This window comes from Numenius arquata, chromosome 4 (assembly GCF_964106895.1).
Source record: "Numenius arquata chromosome 4, bNumArq3.hap1.1, whole genome shotgun sequence".
NCBI classification, from domain to species: Eukaryota; Metazoa; Chordata; class Aves; order Charadriiformes; family Scolopacidae; genus Numenius; species Numenius arquata.
Window position 1 is genome coordinate 59,639,572 of NC_133579.1, and position 19,060 is coordinate 59,658,631.

General features: G+C 40.4%; 1 protein-coding gene across 2 annotated transcripts in view; it reads right to left on the reverse strand.

Moving 5' to 3' along the window:
• Positions 1-9,247: 9,247 nt before the first annotated feature.
• The window catches only part of ECI2 (enoyl-CoA delta isomerase 2), a 31,165-nt gene continuing 21,352 nt past the window's right edge, over positions 9,248-19,060 (reverse strand). For both annotated transcript variants that reach the window (XM_074146370.1, XM_074146371.1), the window contains exons 6-10: positions 18,026-18,128; positions 16,267-16,387; positions 12,797-12,886; positions 10,599-10,742; positions 9,248-9,787 (exon numbers count right to left, since the gene is read on the reverse strand). In XM_074146370.1, the coding sequence (XP_074002471.1) occupies positions 9,632-9,787; positions 10,599-10,742; positions 12,797-12,886; positions 16,267-16,387; positions 18,026-18,128 (614 nt within the window). In that variant the 3' untranslated portion in view covers positions 9,248-9,631. The remainder of the gene's footprint in view (positions 9,788-10,598; positions 10,743-12,796; positions 12,887-16,266; positions 16,388-18,025; positions 18,129-19,060) is intronic.

A 19,060-nucleotide genomic window follows, 5' to 3' on the forward strand; every position in this document is an offset into this window, starting at 1 on the left:
GAAGCAGCATGGTGAAGTGGGAGGCAGTGTGTATTTTCATTTCTTAACTTGTGGATTATGTATCAAATTATGAATCTAAGTATATTTGTTGTACTAATTTTGTGGGTACAGAAGCAAAACTATCATAAGACTTCTAGTCTTCTGTGTCTTAGTTTTGTTGAGCTAAATACTTCAATAACTAAAACTTAAAGTTGTGACAAATAATTACTTTATCTGAAGTTAAAACTTGGCCCTTCCTTCCATGATGTACCTTTTGAATGCTTCATCATCTCAATTATAAACACGAATCTTGATGAATGGAGCCCAGATATTTCTATAAAGATCATAATTATTCCTAAAATAGTGAAAATGCATGAAGGATATTTGCAAAGATTTAGTGTTCAGTTTAAGTTAATGAGACGTGATGTAAAGTTGCTTCTAGGCAGGTAGAAATAAAGAGATCCTACCCAGAAAGTAGATACTGACATAGCCACTGTCTGCTTTATCCCTGCTCATGGTTCAGTCTCAAAAGCGTGGCTTTTCCTGTAAAAAGAAACTAGGAGGGGGTAACTGAGGACAACTACAGTACCCCCTATTAAAAGAATGGGACTAACAGTTTCTGCTGAGAAAGCAAGTCACAAGTCCTGCCAGCAAATCTGCTCCAGCGTGGGCTCCTCTCTCCACAGGGCCATTGGTCCTGCCAGGAGTCTGCTTCAGTGCCAGCTTTCCATAGGGTCACAGCCTCCTCCTCTGGGCATCCACCTGCTCTGCTGTGGGGTCCTCCACAGGCTGCAGGTGCATATGTGCTCTGCTGTCAACTTCTGTGGGCTGCAGGGGGACAGCCTGCCTCACCAGGGTCTTCACCATGGGCCACAGGGGAATCCCTGCTCCTGTGCCTCCTCTCTATTCACTGACCTTGGTGCCTGTGGAGTTCTCTCATGTATTCTCACTCCTCTCCTCTGGCTGCTGTTGTTCAGCAACTTTTTCACCTTCTTAGCTATGTTATCCCAGAGACGCTACCGCTGTCACGGATTCCTCAGCTTTGGCCAGCGGATGGTCTGGCTCGGAGCCGGCTGGCATTGGCTCTGTCTGATACAGAGGAAGCTTCTGGCAGCTTCTCACAGAAGTGACCTCTGCAGCCCCCCCGCTACCAAAACCTTGCCACGCAGACCCAGTACGTACCCCTCAATACATTATTTTTGTGCTGTTCCATGCAATGAGTGAGGTTTTGGTTCTAAAGCAATAAAAATATTTATGTCTTATCCTTTCATAGGTGACATACCTCACTGTTACCATAATTCTTGCCAATTTATTCTAATTCAATTAGAATAAATAGAATATTCTTGCTGCAGTTTATTGAATTCCAGCTGAACTCTAGCAAAGAGTGGTGCCGAACACGTTGCGAGAAGCAGCAGCAGAACTAATATTCATGATTTCTGGCAAAAACAAGTTTCTTCTGCAAATACTCTTGACAGTTGCTTTGAGCAGTCACACTCACCAATCTGTGAATTTATCTGTATTCTTTCTGCTCCTAAACCTTGTTCCTAACTGAGGAAGCTGAACTTCACATGCTACATATAAGAAGAGCTTTACCTTGTCTAAATGCACCTCAAGTTCAGATGTTCTACAAATCTGTCTCCTGTGTTAAAATAAAAGCTCATCCTAGAAACACCCAGATGAGAGAATCCATTCAGAACAGCCCTACATTTGGGCTCCAGTCTTTCCATGGGAAAAAAACAAGTTCTGCTCAACTAAAGCCGAGCTGACCTTCATGCTGTGCATACTTGTGTATCTACTAGACACCTGGAAAGGTAACACACAGAGTTCCATATATGTTCTTACCAAATTTAGTCTGGATTTAACATCCAGACAGATTAAGCCGGCTGGCTGGAGCCGGTGAAGGCACCCTTTCCCTTCAGCCTCTTGAATGATGATGTCTCATCGGGGCCAAACAAGAGGACTGTCTGCAATCACTCTCCTTTGAATGGTCTCCTACACGCAGGAAAATCACGCGGTTCAGTCACTCTTTCTGGGAGTTTTTGGGTTAGAGTTGAAACACGTGCAAAACCTATCCGTCTTCTTCCCCTAGGAGGCTTAAATTAAATAAATCTGGCAGAACTCATTTAGGCGTGGAGCTCCCTGCCTCTTTTACAGACCATCCAGGCACTCTGGCAGGACGGGAAATGGGTGATTTCACAACCTGACCCAAACCGCTCTGCTAGCTCATTAAAGCTAATATACCAAGTACATTCCTGTTTGCAAGTAATTAATTTATTTCCGTTCAGAAAGGCTTAGTAGAAAATTCAGCTATGTTTACGTGAGGAGTCCAAATAATGCCTTGAGCAAAGTGCTTTTTTTCTTATGGCTTTTCTTCTTTAAAAATAATCCTGAAATTCTCTTACCACGTGGTAAACTATGCAGTAGTTCCATATACGCAAGTAAGAGCGATTTAAGACGTCTCACAGAAGACCTGCATACCTGAAGCAACGGATTAATTTTAAAGGGAAAAAACTAGCAAAATTAATGTGTGGGAAGCTCCTGTGCACAGACGGACAAATGAATGAAGTCTAAATACATAATTAATAGAAACAACCCTCTTATAGACAAAAAGATGAAATCAAGTACCTCATTTAGTCATAAAAGTTTAAGGAGGTTTTCTTGGAACAGTCATCATCCTCCAAAATCCAAGAGTCCACAGGAACATGTTCTAGTCCCACATTCTGACAGAGGGGTAAATGTGTTTACTTAAACCACGTATGTATTTGACTTACAAGGCCACCCGTTATTTGGTCTCGGGCAACAGTCAAGCTACCAGTAAACTATTTTACAGATTATTCTATTTATAGAAGGTAAATACAAGTCATTCCACTGGAGCCTGAAAAGCTTTCAGCCCACACCATTTTTAGGCAGTTGGAATGTGGTCCAGAGACTGTATCTAAGTCACATCACCCCTTTTACACTATTTCAATGTATTTATGTTGTCATACAACTGTAATTAACAAGCAGTCTGTATGCTACGTTTTATTACTGTTTAAGAATATCTGAAAAAATATGTAATCGTAGCCAGGATGAGCCTTTTGGAAGACAGGTATGTGCTGACTAATTTTAGAAAGAGGTCTTAGAAAATGTCTCAAGATCCTGGCACATAAAATGAATGAAATTTGGTATTCTTATTTTTTTAATAACACAGTTGTATTCAAGTCCCATGAGATATTACCCATCGCTTTTAAAGAGTAAGAAAACACTTACTGACTTAATAAACAACACTAAGCCAGCAATGCTGAATGAGGCTCACTTGTGACAACAAGCGGGAATTCAAGAAATTACTATTTTTCAGTATTAATGTATTTCAGCTTTGCCATGGCAAGAGAAAGATTCTGCCTTTTTGACAAGACAAAAGCTTACTCATTGCCAAGCTCATTCTGAAGAGGTTTGTGTCCTATACTGTTCATATACAGTCATATGGAAAGAGCAGGTGGCAGCTGTATTTGGTGACTGTAACTTTGAAGCCGCTACAACAGTGGAATGAGAGCTTGGTTCAGCAGTGGATCCGGAGGAAGATCTCCTCACAGGCATCTGTTTAACACTGTAGACATCTCAGAAGTCTCTGGAGCATCATGTGATGCTCTAACATCCCTCATGGCTGAACCGCCAGTGGTGGGTTGTCCCACTACTCACCTGCCTGTCCCACAGCAAGCACATTTTGAAGAGCTCCGCTTCACGTGTGCAGGAGCTGGAATTTTTTCTTGATTAGGTGTCTGAAGACAGGGAGAATGGGGTAGCGCCGGCTGACTGATGCGTGGACTTCGAAGAAATAGGTCGATTGCTGACAACGATCAGGGGAAGAGCTGTGAGGTGTTGGTCTTCTCCTGGAATAGAGGCAGACGCTTCTTTCCTTCCATTTCCAGTAGATCAGAGAACAGTTTCCCATCAGAGCCTTCTGGGGACAGATGAAAACCTAATTTGCAATTATCCTATTTTGAAAAGACTACCCTTTGTAAAGACCAATTAATGGTGGGGGAAGGAGGAGAGGGGAATATTTTGTTTTCATGTCTGGATATTAATTCCTCAGTTGTTTTCTATTGTTTACAGCTTTAACTTCAAATCCACAGTTTTGAAATATTTAGGCATTTATACCTTTCCATTCTCAGATGCATTATTTTCTTCCATTAAAAGACTGTCCTCTGTGTTACCATTTTGTAACCCAAAACTACATTTGGAAACAGAGAGGGTATCTTCAGTACTACATTCAGCAGCAGGCTCAAAGTTAGAAATAACAGCTTCAGTTCTAGTATTGAAAAAAATACCTCGGTCTCGTTTTGTCCAGCAGATTGCTATCGGTGTCTGCTGAAGATCAGTGTAAGATGCTGTTTAATATTCATTCACATTACCTCCCACTGCATGATTAGCAGCAAAGAAGTTTAATAATTACCATGTGAGCTGGAGTTCCCACTGGAGGCTTACTGCTGTGTCTGAGGAAGGAAAAAAGACGGAAATAAACTGGAGATTCTATTTAGAGGAAGAAAATGTACCAGAGGTGAAATAGTGGCCCCACTGATCTCGACCTTTGTTACACTCTGTGTGCGAAGGGTGTGGCTGTCGATATTCCATGTCATAAGAAGGAAAGAAGTACTCCACTAGATTTATTTGGAATTTGCTGCTATTTCGATTGAAGTGTATTCTAAGTGTGGACTGACTGCTGGGGCTGGTTTTCAGTGCCTACAAACAACTAAGAATCAACTCTGCTTTCCTCACACACGTATAAACACAAGATTGCTACTTTAATTAAAATATCAAAAGCTAAATGTCACGCTGAGTTACCCGTCTTCTGCTTTGCTTTTCAGGATGTTACATATTGAATTTGCAACTCATCCACTCTACTATCAAAAAAATGTAATGTGAATCTTATTTGAATAAAAAGTTATCCTGTGTTCTTTATCTCCTATATGAAAATGGGTGTTCCGAAAAGGAACATCCATTCTTGTAATCTACATGAGCCCTGTTCAGCTCCAAAGACCAAAACCAGTCCTGTATAACAGACTTCCAAGTTTCTTCTAGACTCCCACAAGAAGGCGCACACCCGGTTGAGCTTCTTATGCTACTATGCTTATCCGCAACAGGAAAGGTAAAAGGAAATGAAGCCTGAAAGATTTTAAGCTGATTTTGCAGCAAATGCAAGTGAAGGGAGTTTAAAAAAGTTTAAGCCTTTTTTTGGTTTACCATCCACCACAGAAGTAAAATATTACCTGCCTTTACTGAGCACTGCTTAAGCCACCGGACTTCCTCAAGGTTTTACGGCGTAGGGAGGAGAGACTGGCAGAAGCCACCATCATGGTTGTTTCCAGTGTTTCCCGGTACAGACAATCAAGCTTATTTTCATTGCTTTCCTGATTTCCTACAGAAGCAGAAGGCACAACTGCTACAAGAATGTCTTGCAATGAGAAGTGCAAGCTCACAGAGATTCTTCCTAAAACTTTTGAAATACATTGTTTACAAAAAGCTTGCAAAAGCATATGAAAGACCCTTCAAAAAGTTACCAGTGTGCTCTCTGCTAGCTACAGCAGAGAATAGCAAAGCTTGGGAGAATTCCCCGCTCTACCCCGTCAGACTCACCTTTCTCCATGTTTTCCGACAAGCACAAAGGAAGAGCACATTCTCAGAGATGAAGAACTGTGAAGGAAGCGGAGGGTTGGGAAAGAGAAGTGCTTCATAGAAGTGGGTTTGCATGTATTTTGGGTTCTTGCCTACAGGCAGAATTTGTTCTCCCTTTATAGGTAGAATAGTGAGAACTAAATTTCAAACTAATGTGCTTGAGGTTTTGCTAAAATAAGATAACCGCTATTGAAATAGTTCTAGGTTTTAGAGCAATTATGTCAGTTCTTGGGGTATCTAATTTCAGCACCAGCAGAAGATAATCTAATCATCAGTAGAATCATCAAAAGAAAATTCACAGTAGCAGCATGAGTGGAAAGGTGCTTCTCTTTATTGAAATTCATCCTGTTGCTTATGAACAATCCAACTCACCAAGACCATCTTAAAACTTGGTGTTAGCCACATATTTTATAATCTAGTGCTTTCTCCTGACATCCAACTCATTCATGAACACATTGAGCAAAAGCAACACCAGAATAAACTCCTGTCAGATCACAGTCTACGCCCTCTCACTTTGATGACCTGATGGCTACTGCTTAGTCCAGAGTTTCAGCCAATTCTGCCACTCTACAATTGTGATTTAATCTAGATCACATTTCCTGGAATTGTTTACAGCAGCTGCATAGCAGAACAGCACAAAAAACCTTTCTAAACTTTAAATTACATTCACTGCTGTTTGCTTATACACCAAGCCAGTCACACTAATGAAGGAAATTAGATCAGTTCGATATTGTTTGTCCTTGACAAATATAAACTATGTTTTCTTCTGTTTTATTACTGCAGAACAGGGACATTTCCTAGAAACTCTCTCCACTAACTTTATTTACTTAACTCTACCTTCTGCTGCTTCTCCTTGTACAATTGTAGACCTTGATAAAAACACTTAGTATTCTGTCCTTGGGTCACAAAAGAAAGGTAAAGTCACACATATTTAGAAGATGAGGGCTAATGGAATAATATAATCAGAAGTCAGCTTCTGCCCTTTTGTTGCTCAGATACTTTTAAAAAAAAAAAAGTTTTAAAAAGTTACTCCAATCTAACCACTTTAAATGTCAAAAAGAAATAGAAAAATATTCAGCAGTGCTGAGACAGCAAAAATATCTCTTCAATCAATGTAAATTGTAACAATTTACAGATTTTTTTGTTATCTTCTTTTAGGTATGTTGTTACAGACTCCATGTATTTTTCTCTAAGTACTTTGATTTCTAAATTTTTAGGTTTTTTTTAATCTATGCAAATCTTTTCTAGATTTTTAAATTAACCTTCATGTCAATAGGTAAAGAATTTCTTATTTCATATCTGTAAGATTAGCTATATTACTTTCATCTAAAATGCCAAGTGAAAAACACATTTGCAATAGATATTTTACTGGCTGAAAAATATGAAAGGCTACACATCACAAAAGGTTAATTAAGGTGAATATACACTATCACGAGGGATACAAACTGGAGATACCACCAGATTATTTATATATACATCTAAGGAAAACAAAGTAGTGAACTATTCAGAGTTCAGGTTGAAGTTTTCAATCTGCATAAATATTTCCTATACGTTAGAACATGTGGTGCATAAGAAATATTGTGTGTAATCAAAAGTACCAACATGGTTCTTACAGTTCTAGGATCTTAACTAAATTGGAAGAGAAAGTCCAGTACCAATAAAAGAGCCAAACAAAAGTCTCCCTCTGCTGTGTACTGCTCCTTTAGTAATGAAAACCAGCATCAGACAGAGTATATGGAGAATCTACTGAAGAAATTACACTAATAATGGAGTTAGTGAATTGTATACTACAAGCATCCTCGGGGTGTAACTACAGTACCAAATAACAAGCTCTAGAAGAGACTAAAGGCTTTTACTTGAACATACTGTTTGTAACCTCCCAAGTGCCCTTCTTTAGCTTTAATGAAAACAAATTTACATCAATTAATAAAAGCTCTTTGAGGGCTCCAGTTAGAAAAATATATAAACTGATAATTACCTGTAGATATTTAATTCCACAGAGTACTAACATGTCTTTGCATGCATTGCTCTCACCTGTCAGCCTGGCTGGAGAGCTGTGATATTAACTACTCACTTTAATCTGATATAATTATTAAAACATTATTTTACCTGCTCATAGCAATTTTGCCTTCATTATGTGCCTTAATCCGAGCATTAAACATTCCTTCTTTGCTGGTGTTTTGAGTTAGCTACAGTAAGGAAAACAGTTTTGTTTTAATATCAGAAATGCGTTTCAGAATGAGCACACAGAATACGAGCCACCAAAGCCTTGACAAGACAAAGCCACGTTTCACCCTCCAGGCCTGAAAGCACATCCCCTGTGCTGCCCCAAGCCCAGGGCCACAGCTCCCGGCCTCCTCCTCGCCCTGCACAACTGCTGCCATTTTGCAGCCAGCACCAACCCTCACACCTGGGCCTCTGTCTCAGCTTTTTCTCTCACTGCCTCCATCACCACCAACCCCTGGGCCTCGGCCACCCCTCAAGTCCCACCACTGCACTGGCCTGTGGGTGTGGTCCCACAGAGACATCCTTCCTCCCACCGCCATGCCCTGGGGCCACATCCCCTCTCTGGGCACTGGGAGGGAAGGTGGAAGAGCCCCACTGTCCCTTGGCTGTTTCACAGCATGCCCTCCCCGGCCCTCTTCCATGTTATTTCATAACAGGAAATTATTTTGGCTTCCTTCTCTTTCCTGTCAGCCTGGCAGACGGCTGCTCCCTGGTCTCCTTGCCCGATTTACCCTCTCCTCCCTCCCCTGTATCTCTCCACCGCTTCACCCTGTCCCCGTTTCGCTGGCCCTGCTTCTGCCACCCTGTGTGTGACAGCAGACTTGGTTTTGCTGGTAATCCCGTGTGCCAGCACCCGCTCTCCCAGAGGGTTTAAGCAGGACCCTAAATACTTTTAATACTTCTCCGCATCAGATTCCACTGCTGTAGCAAACACTCCTGAGCGTTGCGCATCCACGCTGCTCCTTTTCTTTTTCCTCCCCTCCCATTTTTCTTTTTCTTTCTCAGTAGTCGAATCCCAAGGGCCAGGTGCCACTTTGGAGACAAAAGCCTGGATTTTAAGACCTGCCTACCATGCGAGGCAGCCGTGCCACAGCCAAGCAGCCGTCCTGCACATCCTTTGTGACAGCAGCACCACAAGCCTCAGCACCCAGAGCCATCCATTTCTGCCGCTCTGCTCCAGCGGCACTCCCACCCAGACGAGAAATGGGCATCCAGCAGCCTCCCGTAGGCAGCCACAAAATCCCTGCTTTTATGTACATACCCGCCGACCCACGACCCTGGCCTCTGCAACGCCTGCTACGCTACCCCAAGGCATCCATGAAGAGTGGAGAAATTTTCTCTTGAAAAATAATTTTGTTAATTTAACTCCAAAAGGGCTACAGTAGAAGGTCACATCATCTTCAATGGGATTTTTCACATAAAAAGGGCAATATGAAGCAATTAATGGAAAAAACATATTTAAGCTTAGAACCATAAAGCTCACAACAAACATCTCTCAGAATCTCAAGCAAATAGTTTTTTAAGAGTATTACTATATTAATACACCTCCAGGAACTACCTACTTTCCCTCTCACTGAGGATGTTTAACAGGAGGAGTAAGAAACAGCACAACAGTAATTAAATACTTTTATTTATTTTTTCATTAATACAGTATTTCCTTCCCCACAGAATCACTCATCCGATTTATCAAAGAGATATCAAAATATAGTCCTATTGAATCTATCGCTTCTTTTGGAAGACAATCTGCTTTTAATTATTCAGAAACATCACTGCTGCCTATAGAATAACGAACCTTTATTCCCCAATCTAAATATCCATAATGGATCCAAGGCACGTAACATTGTATAAATTTTATGAACCGGTTTTAACCCAGTACTCAGAATGGAAATACATCACATCAAAAGGTGTAAGAATATTACTTGAAGAGAAACTTTATTAACAATAAGGGCAGACTAAGCTATTGCCAGAAGGTGAATTATTCTACTGGTGAAGATTAGAGTTTTGATTTCTTCTGAAAGAAGCTGACAATAGCATTTATACATTCATCAGATATCCACCTCTCCTTCAAGACTTCACACTCCTTACTGTTGACTTCATGGAGCTTCTCCTTTTCTGCACTTCGTAACAGTTGCTTTGACACTGCCAAGGACTGGAGGAGAAAGAGAGGAACATTGAGAAGTTATGTTTTCTATACCTTAATTTAATGCTTCAGACAACAGCACAATAAACACACTGGAATTCAGATTTGTATTAACATCATACTTTTTAGCTTTTACTCAACCTTTCTGCTGCAAATAATTATGGTATTTAATTACTAAGACTGCTAATAAGGTGGAGGTTCATGGGAAGCGAAATAGCAGTCCACTAAGTGCTCATAATGAGAGTAGGTGGGCATAAGTAGTGAAACCTGCTGAACTATTTCCAGCGCCAAATGCAACCTACGTTATCAGCAGCTGGCACGAGTGTCTCCTCTTATCTAATGTAACCTTAATGCCATTGTGACTCAAGCAGTTTTGAAACCTAAACTAGTGAGCAGGATGAATGAATTCAGCAAAAAGGAAAGCCACCCCGCGTCATCTTGAGCGCCCACAGTGCACACAGTACAATTGATATTGTAGAACCAGTGGTAAGGCCCTTAAACCTTAACTATCGCCAAAATAAAATTCTAAGAGAAGGCACCCAGGCACAATCCCCTGCAAGTGGATTAATTGGTTAGTTTTTATGGCTTTTCAGCCATTGAATCTGTGTACAGTGTACTGTCTTTGATCCAGCCATGGTAGAAGAGAGGTTTCTGTTTCACAGCAGCAGAGGGACAGGGGCAGATCTGTGCTAAAAGGAAAATATATTGAGCCTTTGTACTTCAATTAAGGATGACGTGAAACCAAGTAACTGGATAAGTTCGGCAGGAGGACTGGGAATGCTACAGGCTTACAAGGTGTAGAAAAATTTAAAATACTGACATTTTTGGGGAGGCTTGCATAAGCTTCTAATCTTGCCCAAACTTCCTTCTGAAAAGTCCTTTCAGGGAAGACTTCAGTCACAAGTCCCTGGGCACAGGCTTCTGCTGCAGTCAGCTTTTTATTGAAAAGCAACATCTCATTTGCCTACATAAAGAAAAGTAGAAAGTGTGATTCAACAAGATACAAGACTTGAGTAATCTATCAGGAAACGTACAAGCTTCCAAGTTACATTTATGTAACTTTCTTGTTCGTTAATGTCTGCCCTCTGAAAAGCTCAGAGAATAGCTGAGGTTGGAAGGGACCTCCAGATACAGTCTAGTTCAAACCCCCTGCTTAAGCAGAGTCAGCTGAAGCAGGCTGCCCAGGACTGGGTCCTGTTGGGTGTTGAGTCTCTCTGAGGATGAAGACACTTCTCCAAGTATGAGGACTTCGCATGATCTCTGCAAAACCTGTTCCTGTGTTTCATCACCCTCCCTATAAAATTTTTTTTTTTTTTTTTTTTTTTTTTTTTACATTCAGATGGAATTCCGTGTTTCAATTTGTACTCCTTCCCTCTTGTCCTGTCACTGGGAACCACTGACAAGAATCTGTCTCTATCTTCTTTACACCCTTCCATCAGGTATTTATAAATACTGGTAAGATTCCCCCAGGTCTCTCCTGCTCCAGGAAATGGAGTCCCAGCGCTCTCAGCCTCTTCTCACATGTATAATGCGCCTGTGTCTTAATTATTTTTGCAGCTCTTTGCTAGGTCTGCTCCATTATGTCCGTATCTCTCTTGTAGCTGGAGCCCAGACCCAAACACAGCACTCCAGCTGTGGTCTTACCAGTGCTGAGCAGAGGGGAAGAGTCACCTCCCTCACCCTGCTGGCAATGCTCCACCTAATGCAACCCAGGTACTGTTGGGTCTTCTTTGCTACAAGGGTGCCTTGCTGACTCATGGGCAACTTGTCCGTCAGGATGCAGACATCCTTCTCTGCAAAGTTGCTTTCCAGCCCGTGAGCCCCCAGCATGCACTGGTGTGTGGGATTATTTCATCCCAAGTACAGGACTTTGCCTTTTCCTTTGCTGAAGTCTATGAGATTCTCCAATTCCCCAGACTCTCCAGGTCCCTTTGAATGGCAACACAACCGGTGAATCAACCATTCCTCTCAGTTTCGTATCACCTGCTAAGGGTGTACTCAGTCCCATCATCCGGGCCATAATGAAGAGGTTAAATAAGTATCAGACCCAGTATCAACCCCTGGGCTACACCCTTGTGACCGGCCTCCAGCTCCTACTGTTCACCAAGAGTCTACATGTCTTTTTGAGCAGAGCTCTAAGGCTGTCACCTGAAATTACCTCATCATAAATGTGTGCGTTCACTTCCTGCAGTGACTCCAAGATTTCTAGAACACGTACTGGTAGGTTCTCTCACACTGAATAAACCACCCTTCATACTTGGATGTTTATGAAGCACTTGCTCTACTCCTTACAGATTTAAACCCTGCTCAAGAGGCAGTAATACCAGGTAAGTATTTGAAACTAACCAGTTTTTTTCTGCAAGATATCAAAAGAAGCAGAAAGGGAATTATCACATTCTTAGAAAAGAAAATTTAGATTCTGTTGTTTCTTTTTTCTTCCTTTTTTTTTTTCTAATTACTATTACTTGGTTTCTTTATTTCTAGAGTAGGCAGAGAAAATAAGAGTATGGACAGAAAACCAATATATATTAGAACAAAACAGATAATCTAAAAGGTCTGGAAGTAAATACATAAATGGATTGCTTCACATTCAGAAGAATGGTTGAATACAAGTTTCCCACAGGGTTGGCAGAAACCACTGCAACACTTGCTCCCCTGCCCAATAAAAGCAGCCTACCAAGACATCTCTTAAGAGTGCTCCTATTTTCTTTTTTTCACCCTTCTTTACATCATTCCCTCCCATTCCTGGAAGAAAGATACAACTTTTCACCATACAGAAATTGTCTCAAAAAGGTGGAAGAAGTCCTGAGATAGAAAACCTTCACAGTATGGCTTTACAAGTGGTCACTACTTTGTTATGGTGCCTGTGCTGACATTACATTTCCTGATCCTTGTTCCAAAAGGGGCGAACAGGAACTGTCTTTGAGGGCTCTTGCTGTGACTCCACTTGCTCTTACAGTTGAAGGATACCAACAGACAAAGGTCATATGATCCCACATACAGTGTAGACTTTCTTACCTTAGCTAAGCCCATGATTTTTGGAAACAGGTAAGAGGAACATCCTTCTGGGCTCTGTCCAAGTTGACTAAATGGGCTGTGAAATGTAGCCTGGGAAAAAAAAAAAAAGAACAAAACAAAACAAATCTCACAACAGAGCACAAAACGAAAGTACTAGGATTTAATTTTCATTTTAAAACTTACACTGTGAGAGAGTTCACCAGAAATACATTTGAACTGTTACCATAATAGTTTTTCAAATACCATCCGGTAACACTGCTTCATCCTCTCAATGCACCTAAGAGCTGACTTTGTATAATTCAATTCCCTTATAACAACCCCATTGAAGTTACCTTATTTGAATATAGTGCTTAAAGAAACTGATTTGCATGTGCAAAAATCTTTACAGAAGAGATGTTAATACACATCTGTGCTAAAAGTTATTAAATGCATAGCCCAAATAACTTAAGAGGTGAAAAGCAATTCGCTTTCAGAAGGCACACTGAGTTTATTCTACTCCTGAAAAATTCAAGTCATTGAATGTTATTTCCTCAAATTTTATGCAAATTTAAAATGAACCTGTGGCAGAAATACATCATAGGATCATACAAAACCATACCCTAGATGCAAGTTAGAACTGAACTGCAGAATTTTGTTTTGACAACTTATATCAACTTTAAGCAATGAAAACAAAATGCTTGCCTTTATTTCCATTTGAAAATATGAACTGATACACAAAGAGTGCACAAGTTGCCAATGCAGCTTTCACTGTGATAGAAGGCAATCATCTCTTACTGTACTGCAGATGGCCATACAGTAAGACAGATCAATAGACTTCCTAGGAAGAAAGTGATAATTATATCATTGCAAGAAAAGAGTAGACAATATCTGCCAGGATACATGCTAGTGTAATTAGTCCTGCTTTAGCAAGAGGACATGAACTACACCAGGGGTACAAACTGGTGCCCCAGAAACCGGAGCAAAATCCAGTGCAGAAGGCAATGTTAACTGACTGCCCAAAATGCTGATCTGTTGTCAGACTGGGCTGCGCAGTGTCCTATAAATGTGGCCGGTAATGATCTGCTCTGGGAATACCTGGCTGAGAATAAAACCAGATTCTGGATGTAACAAAGCTGGCCACTTCTGGAGTAGGTAGCCAATGCTTAAGGCACCTCAACCAAACTACTGGAGAATGTGAAATTAAGCAGTAATTTGGAAGAGAATGACCTTACTGCACTGGGGTTCACGTTCCTGGACAGGGAAGAATAGGGAACAATCACCTTCGAGAAGGCTTCCGTAAACTTGAAGTTAATAGGAAAGCTCTCATGAAGACTAATCTAAGTGAAAAGCTAATTTAGATCCTACAGGAATCCTCAAATAACCGTTACCAAGGGCACAAGCAAAAGCTGTCCCAGTGCAGGTAGGAAAATACTAACAGATTGTCTCAGCTAAATCACGAGCTCATCACTGACTTTAAATACAAGTACACAGAAAGTGAAAATTACATCAGACAACTAAGTATGAAATGAATATAAGCATGCACGGATTTTAAAAAAACAGAAATACAAGGCAAAAATAAGATGCATTTACCAATTATGTATACAAGTAGTAAAAGGAAGTTCAAGTATGAATTTCAAAGTATAAATCCTTCAAGAAAGAAGGATACTAGTAGTAGGACAAAACATTAAATGCTTATTTGGATTAAACTTCAACTAAATCTATATTATCGTATGGGTGTAGGAGATACTATGTGGAGGGGTAAGTGATGAGAATTCAAAATAGTCTTAAGGTGGAGAGGTAACAAGCTGCTGTTTAATACAGACAAGTTAAAGCTTCACACAACTTGGCATATGATATATGACAGGGACACTGTTTAACTGGCAATTCTACAGTAAGGGATCCAGGTGTTACAGCAGATCACAAGTATGTAACCTAAGTAACATTGTGGGATGTCAAAACAGAAATACAGTCTGCAGAATGTGGAGAAGTTCTTCTGCTCTATTTCACATCAGTACGACATGAGCTGGAGTGATGTGTCCAGTTTGTACCACTATGCTTAAAGAGACACAGAAGAACTGGTAGGAACCAGAGGAATGTGACTGCAGGCAAAAGAAAGCACATGACGAAAACCCGAATGAATTGCAGCTGTTTAGCTCAAAAAAAGAAAAGATTGAGAAAACAGATGTAAACCTGAGACATATCTAACAGTCTAAGCACACCAATGGCTATTGTAAGTGAGGATGAAAATAGTCTGTTCTTTAAATTCGGGAACAAGAACCAGTAGGTTCACCCTGCAGCAAAATAAGATCAGATGGAAGGGGAGGAAGACAAAGAACCCAACAATTTTCTAGTAAAAGAAGAGATATAGGGACCAGAATAGACTGCATAAATTACGCACATTATACAAGCATCTATCAGGAGTGCCATGGTCCTAGCTGATCCTGTACAGGGGAAGCAGAAAGAGTTGGTCCCTTGCAGCTCAATTTTTCTAAGTCTCATAGTGACAAACCCAATTCAGCAGAGACTTTGAGGAAAAACGCGACAGTGCTGAAGCATGAGTCAACGCATCAACGTACCACCCATCATAGACAGTTCTGCAAGAAAAAGCTTGCCTAAAATTACTGAAGGCCTTGGGTTAAGTTCTGTACCTGTTTAAGTAACCTTATATTAATGAACAGCACAGAATATAAAAAGTAAGCCATATAATGGGATTCTGTGCTATGCCTTAATATAGCTTTTGGTTGTGTATTTAGCAAGTTACCTTAAAAGGAATCTTAAGCTGAATCTTTAAGTTCAGGTTAGATATTAGGAAATATTTCTTTACTGAAAGGGTTGTCAGGCATTGGAATGGGCTGCCCAGGGAGGTGGTTGAGGCACCATCCCTGGAGGTATTCAAGAGAGGAGTTGACATAGTGCTTGGGAATATGGATTAGTGTTGGGTGGTGTGGTGGTGTGTGTGTGGGTTGCGTGTGTGGTGGTTTTGTTTTTGTTTTTTTGTGTTGTAGTTTTTTTTTTTTTTTTTTTTCATTGGTTGGACTAGATGATCTTAAAAGGTCCCTTCCAACCTCTGTGATTCTGTGATTCTGTGAATAAACCAAAGCTTTTCCAAGCCTACCTTGGAACACAGATTAGATAAAATGCCAGTTACTGCACTTCCAGTCCATAATAAACTTTTGGTCTCCCTCCCACACCTGAAAGGGGCCTTACAACCATTATTTCACATCAGCTACTCTTTTCTTTACCCACTGATAAAGAGTTTCTAAAGTAGAGTCAGGAACTTGATAACCATGACTACCACAGGGAAATTCCATGCACGTTAACCGCTGGTTGATGCACCCCGTGCCAGAATTAATAAAGGTGTTCCTTAACATGATATAAAAAGCCTTTACACTTGCGTGTTATTTTCTGTCAGATTACCACAAACCAAGTAATATTTCCTACAGAAAGAGGCTTAAAGACTGCCTTGGGATCAGCTACGTTAATATACTTACCCTGTCAGAAGCATAGACAATGTCACACAACCCAAGGACTGTTACACAGATTCCAATTGCTGGGCCGTTTACTACTGCAATCAGTGGTTTGGGAAAATCAATAAAATGACCCACGAACTCTCTAGGGAGAAGGAAAAACAGAATGTATGAGACACATGCTGCTCTTTTACATTAAACAACTTTCAAAACACATGATTAGATACTGCATAACAAAACCCATGAGCTAGATTCTACATAGCATGTTTTTGTCCCTCTCCCAAACGAATTCTGACAAAGAAAATAAGAACTATTTGAAATACCTGCATTGCCTTACCCACTAAGAATCAAACATGCACGTCAGCACAGCTTTCCTAGTTCCTGCAATCGAGTTATGAAAGCGCTGTCCTCTTCAGCTACAGCTACTGAATACAGCTCACTAACAAGAACAGCCTTTTGCCCTGCCTATCTACCTGCCTATAAATCCATCCCAACTCCATCCATGGGACATCCATTCCCTTCACACATCCTGTTCTGCAGTGAAGCCCCAGCCCCGGCACCAAAACTGCGACCCTACCACAACACAGGTTTCCCAAGTGCTGTTCTCCCTGGGTTTGAGAAACAGCGTTTTGTTTTGCTTGACAGCTACTTCTCCATCCAAGAAGTGCAAAATACATTCTCAAAATATAATATTTTTTCAGAAGTAAGCAGTGCTGTAAGAACGCCACTTCTCTGGCTTCTCTGTGCATCAGCTGTAATGAAGCACTGTGCTTGTGTAATAGCGACAGCATAGCAAATACAGTCTTCTCGCAAGAGCAAGATAAAAGACCATAAAGTACACGTGAGACTATGCATCATTGAACACCCTACAAAACACTGCGGGCTGGAACACTTGCCAGATACCACTGAGTAACATCTTTGCAACAGATTCGGACTGCAGGATTATCACTTTGTAGGGGCAACTGTGATCCACAGACAGCTTGCCTAAGTAAAAGCTGCAAAACGGAGTACTTTACTTGCAGTTCATTTTTAAAATATAAATCAAAACCGTTGTTTGCTTTTCTGTGTGTTTTAGATTTTCCATCAATTGCAAGTGCTTGAGGAAGCCATTCAACTTGCAAGCATCCTTCAGATGTAATCACCACATACAGAAGTAAAAAAGACAAAATCTGCTTCACTAGGGAATAAAGAAACATGTTGTTTGTCCCCAAAAACCATTTCAGCCACCGTGTCAGATGATGCCCCTGATCTCTTTGGCCTTAGAAAATAAACTAGTTTAATAAGTAGATTCAAACTCAAAGATGGAACCAAGATCTCAGAATTCCTGAGCGATTTCAAACAAGTTCCTTACACCTCATCTCTATTCAAAGAAGTCTGACGACAGCGAAGGTATTTTGGCATGTCCTGCTAGTGTAGACACTGTTGGATATCAAAAACCGCCCAAGTTTTTCATTGTAGCTTACCAACTATACAATCAAAATCAAGCTTTTGTCATTATACCTGCACATACTTTGGAGACTAAAAAATAAAATCAAGTCTTTAGCATCACTGTACTTAAAAAAAATTATATTAATCTCATTTCCCCATTTATTTCACGTAAGTAATGCTACTTCTCCCACATGATCTTTGTGTTTACGCACATGGTGAGGCCTTAGACCCAGTCATCTCAATGGACGTATCGCAGCACAAATGGGTCCCTGCTGTCATAGTTTCTAACAATGCTTGCCAATTTTATTTTACCGATTACAGTAACTTATAGATATATGAAAACAAGATGTTCTACTTGAGTAATACTGCTCCATCGCTTGCCATCTTCTTCATTTCACCAGGTTGGATATTAGTAAAATTATTCAGATCGTTTCCACTACTATAGTAGTCTCCTTTTCCTGCAGAGAACACATATGAATAAATGCACCAAAGGTTTCTGAGTAGGTAAGAGAAAAGCTTCCATTTATTACATTTACAAAAGAATTTCATTCTAAGTGTCTAACACTGTTAAGTAATTAGAGGGATTTTCTCAAAGTATACACACAACCTTAAAGGACATGTACAGTTTAAAAGTAAGTTTTGACTGACAATTCACTGAAAAACAATGGGTAAAAAGCCAAAGAATATTAAATTTGAAAGATCCAAGTCAGGGGAGGGAAGAAATTCTTTTTTTTTTTTTCCATCTGTAACAGTGTCAGATTAAAAACAAAAAATGTTTTATTTCTTTCCCTCCATACTTGCTCAGATTTTCTTTCTGACAACTCACAGTCATTCACACAGTAAGATGCGAGAAACTTACTTTTTTTTTTAAACCAGAAAATGGAAATGTAAGTTTATGCATCTCCCTTCATCCCCCTTCAAACTGATGAAGGATCAAAAGTAGACAAAATAACCTATTTAATATGCAGTAGAAGTTTCACATTTTTTATGACCAATTAAGGAAACAGCACAGTATTCTAAGGATAAGGCTGACAGCACTACATTGAAATCATTGTACTGAAAGATGTATTCTTCAACAAGAAGCAGATGACCCGTTAGTGAATGTACGAGTCAGTTTGAGGCACCATCAAAAAAGCAAGGAGTACTTGAAAGCTGGACTACATGATTTAATTGTCTAAATTATCCTGTGTTCCATGAGGACAGGGGACCTTTCATTGGCTAGCACATCCATTACTTTAGACTGCACTGCTCTTTCTAACTATGTAAAATGGAACAGAAAGGTTTGTGCAGGGGTGTTCGCTATTTACTCCTAGCTGTACACGTGTTAGACATCCCAGTTGTGTGAACTGCCCTTCTCAGTTTGTAAGGGCTGTGCCTAATCATCGCTGCT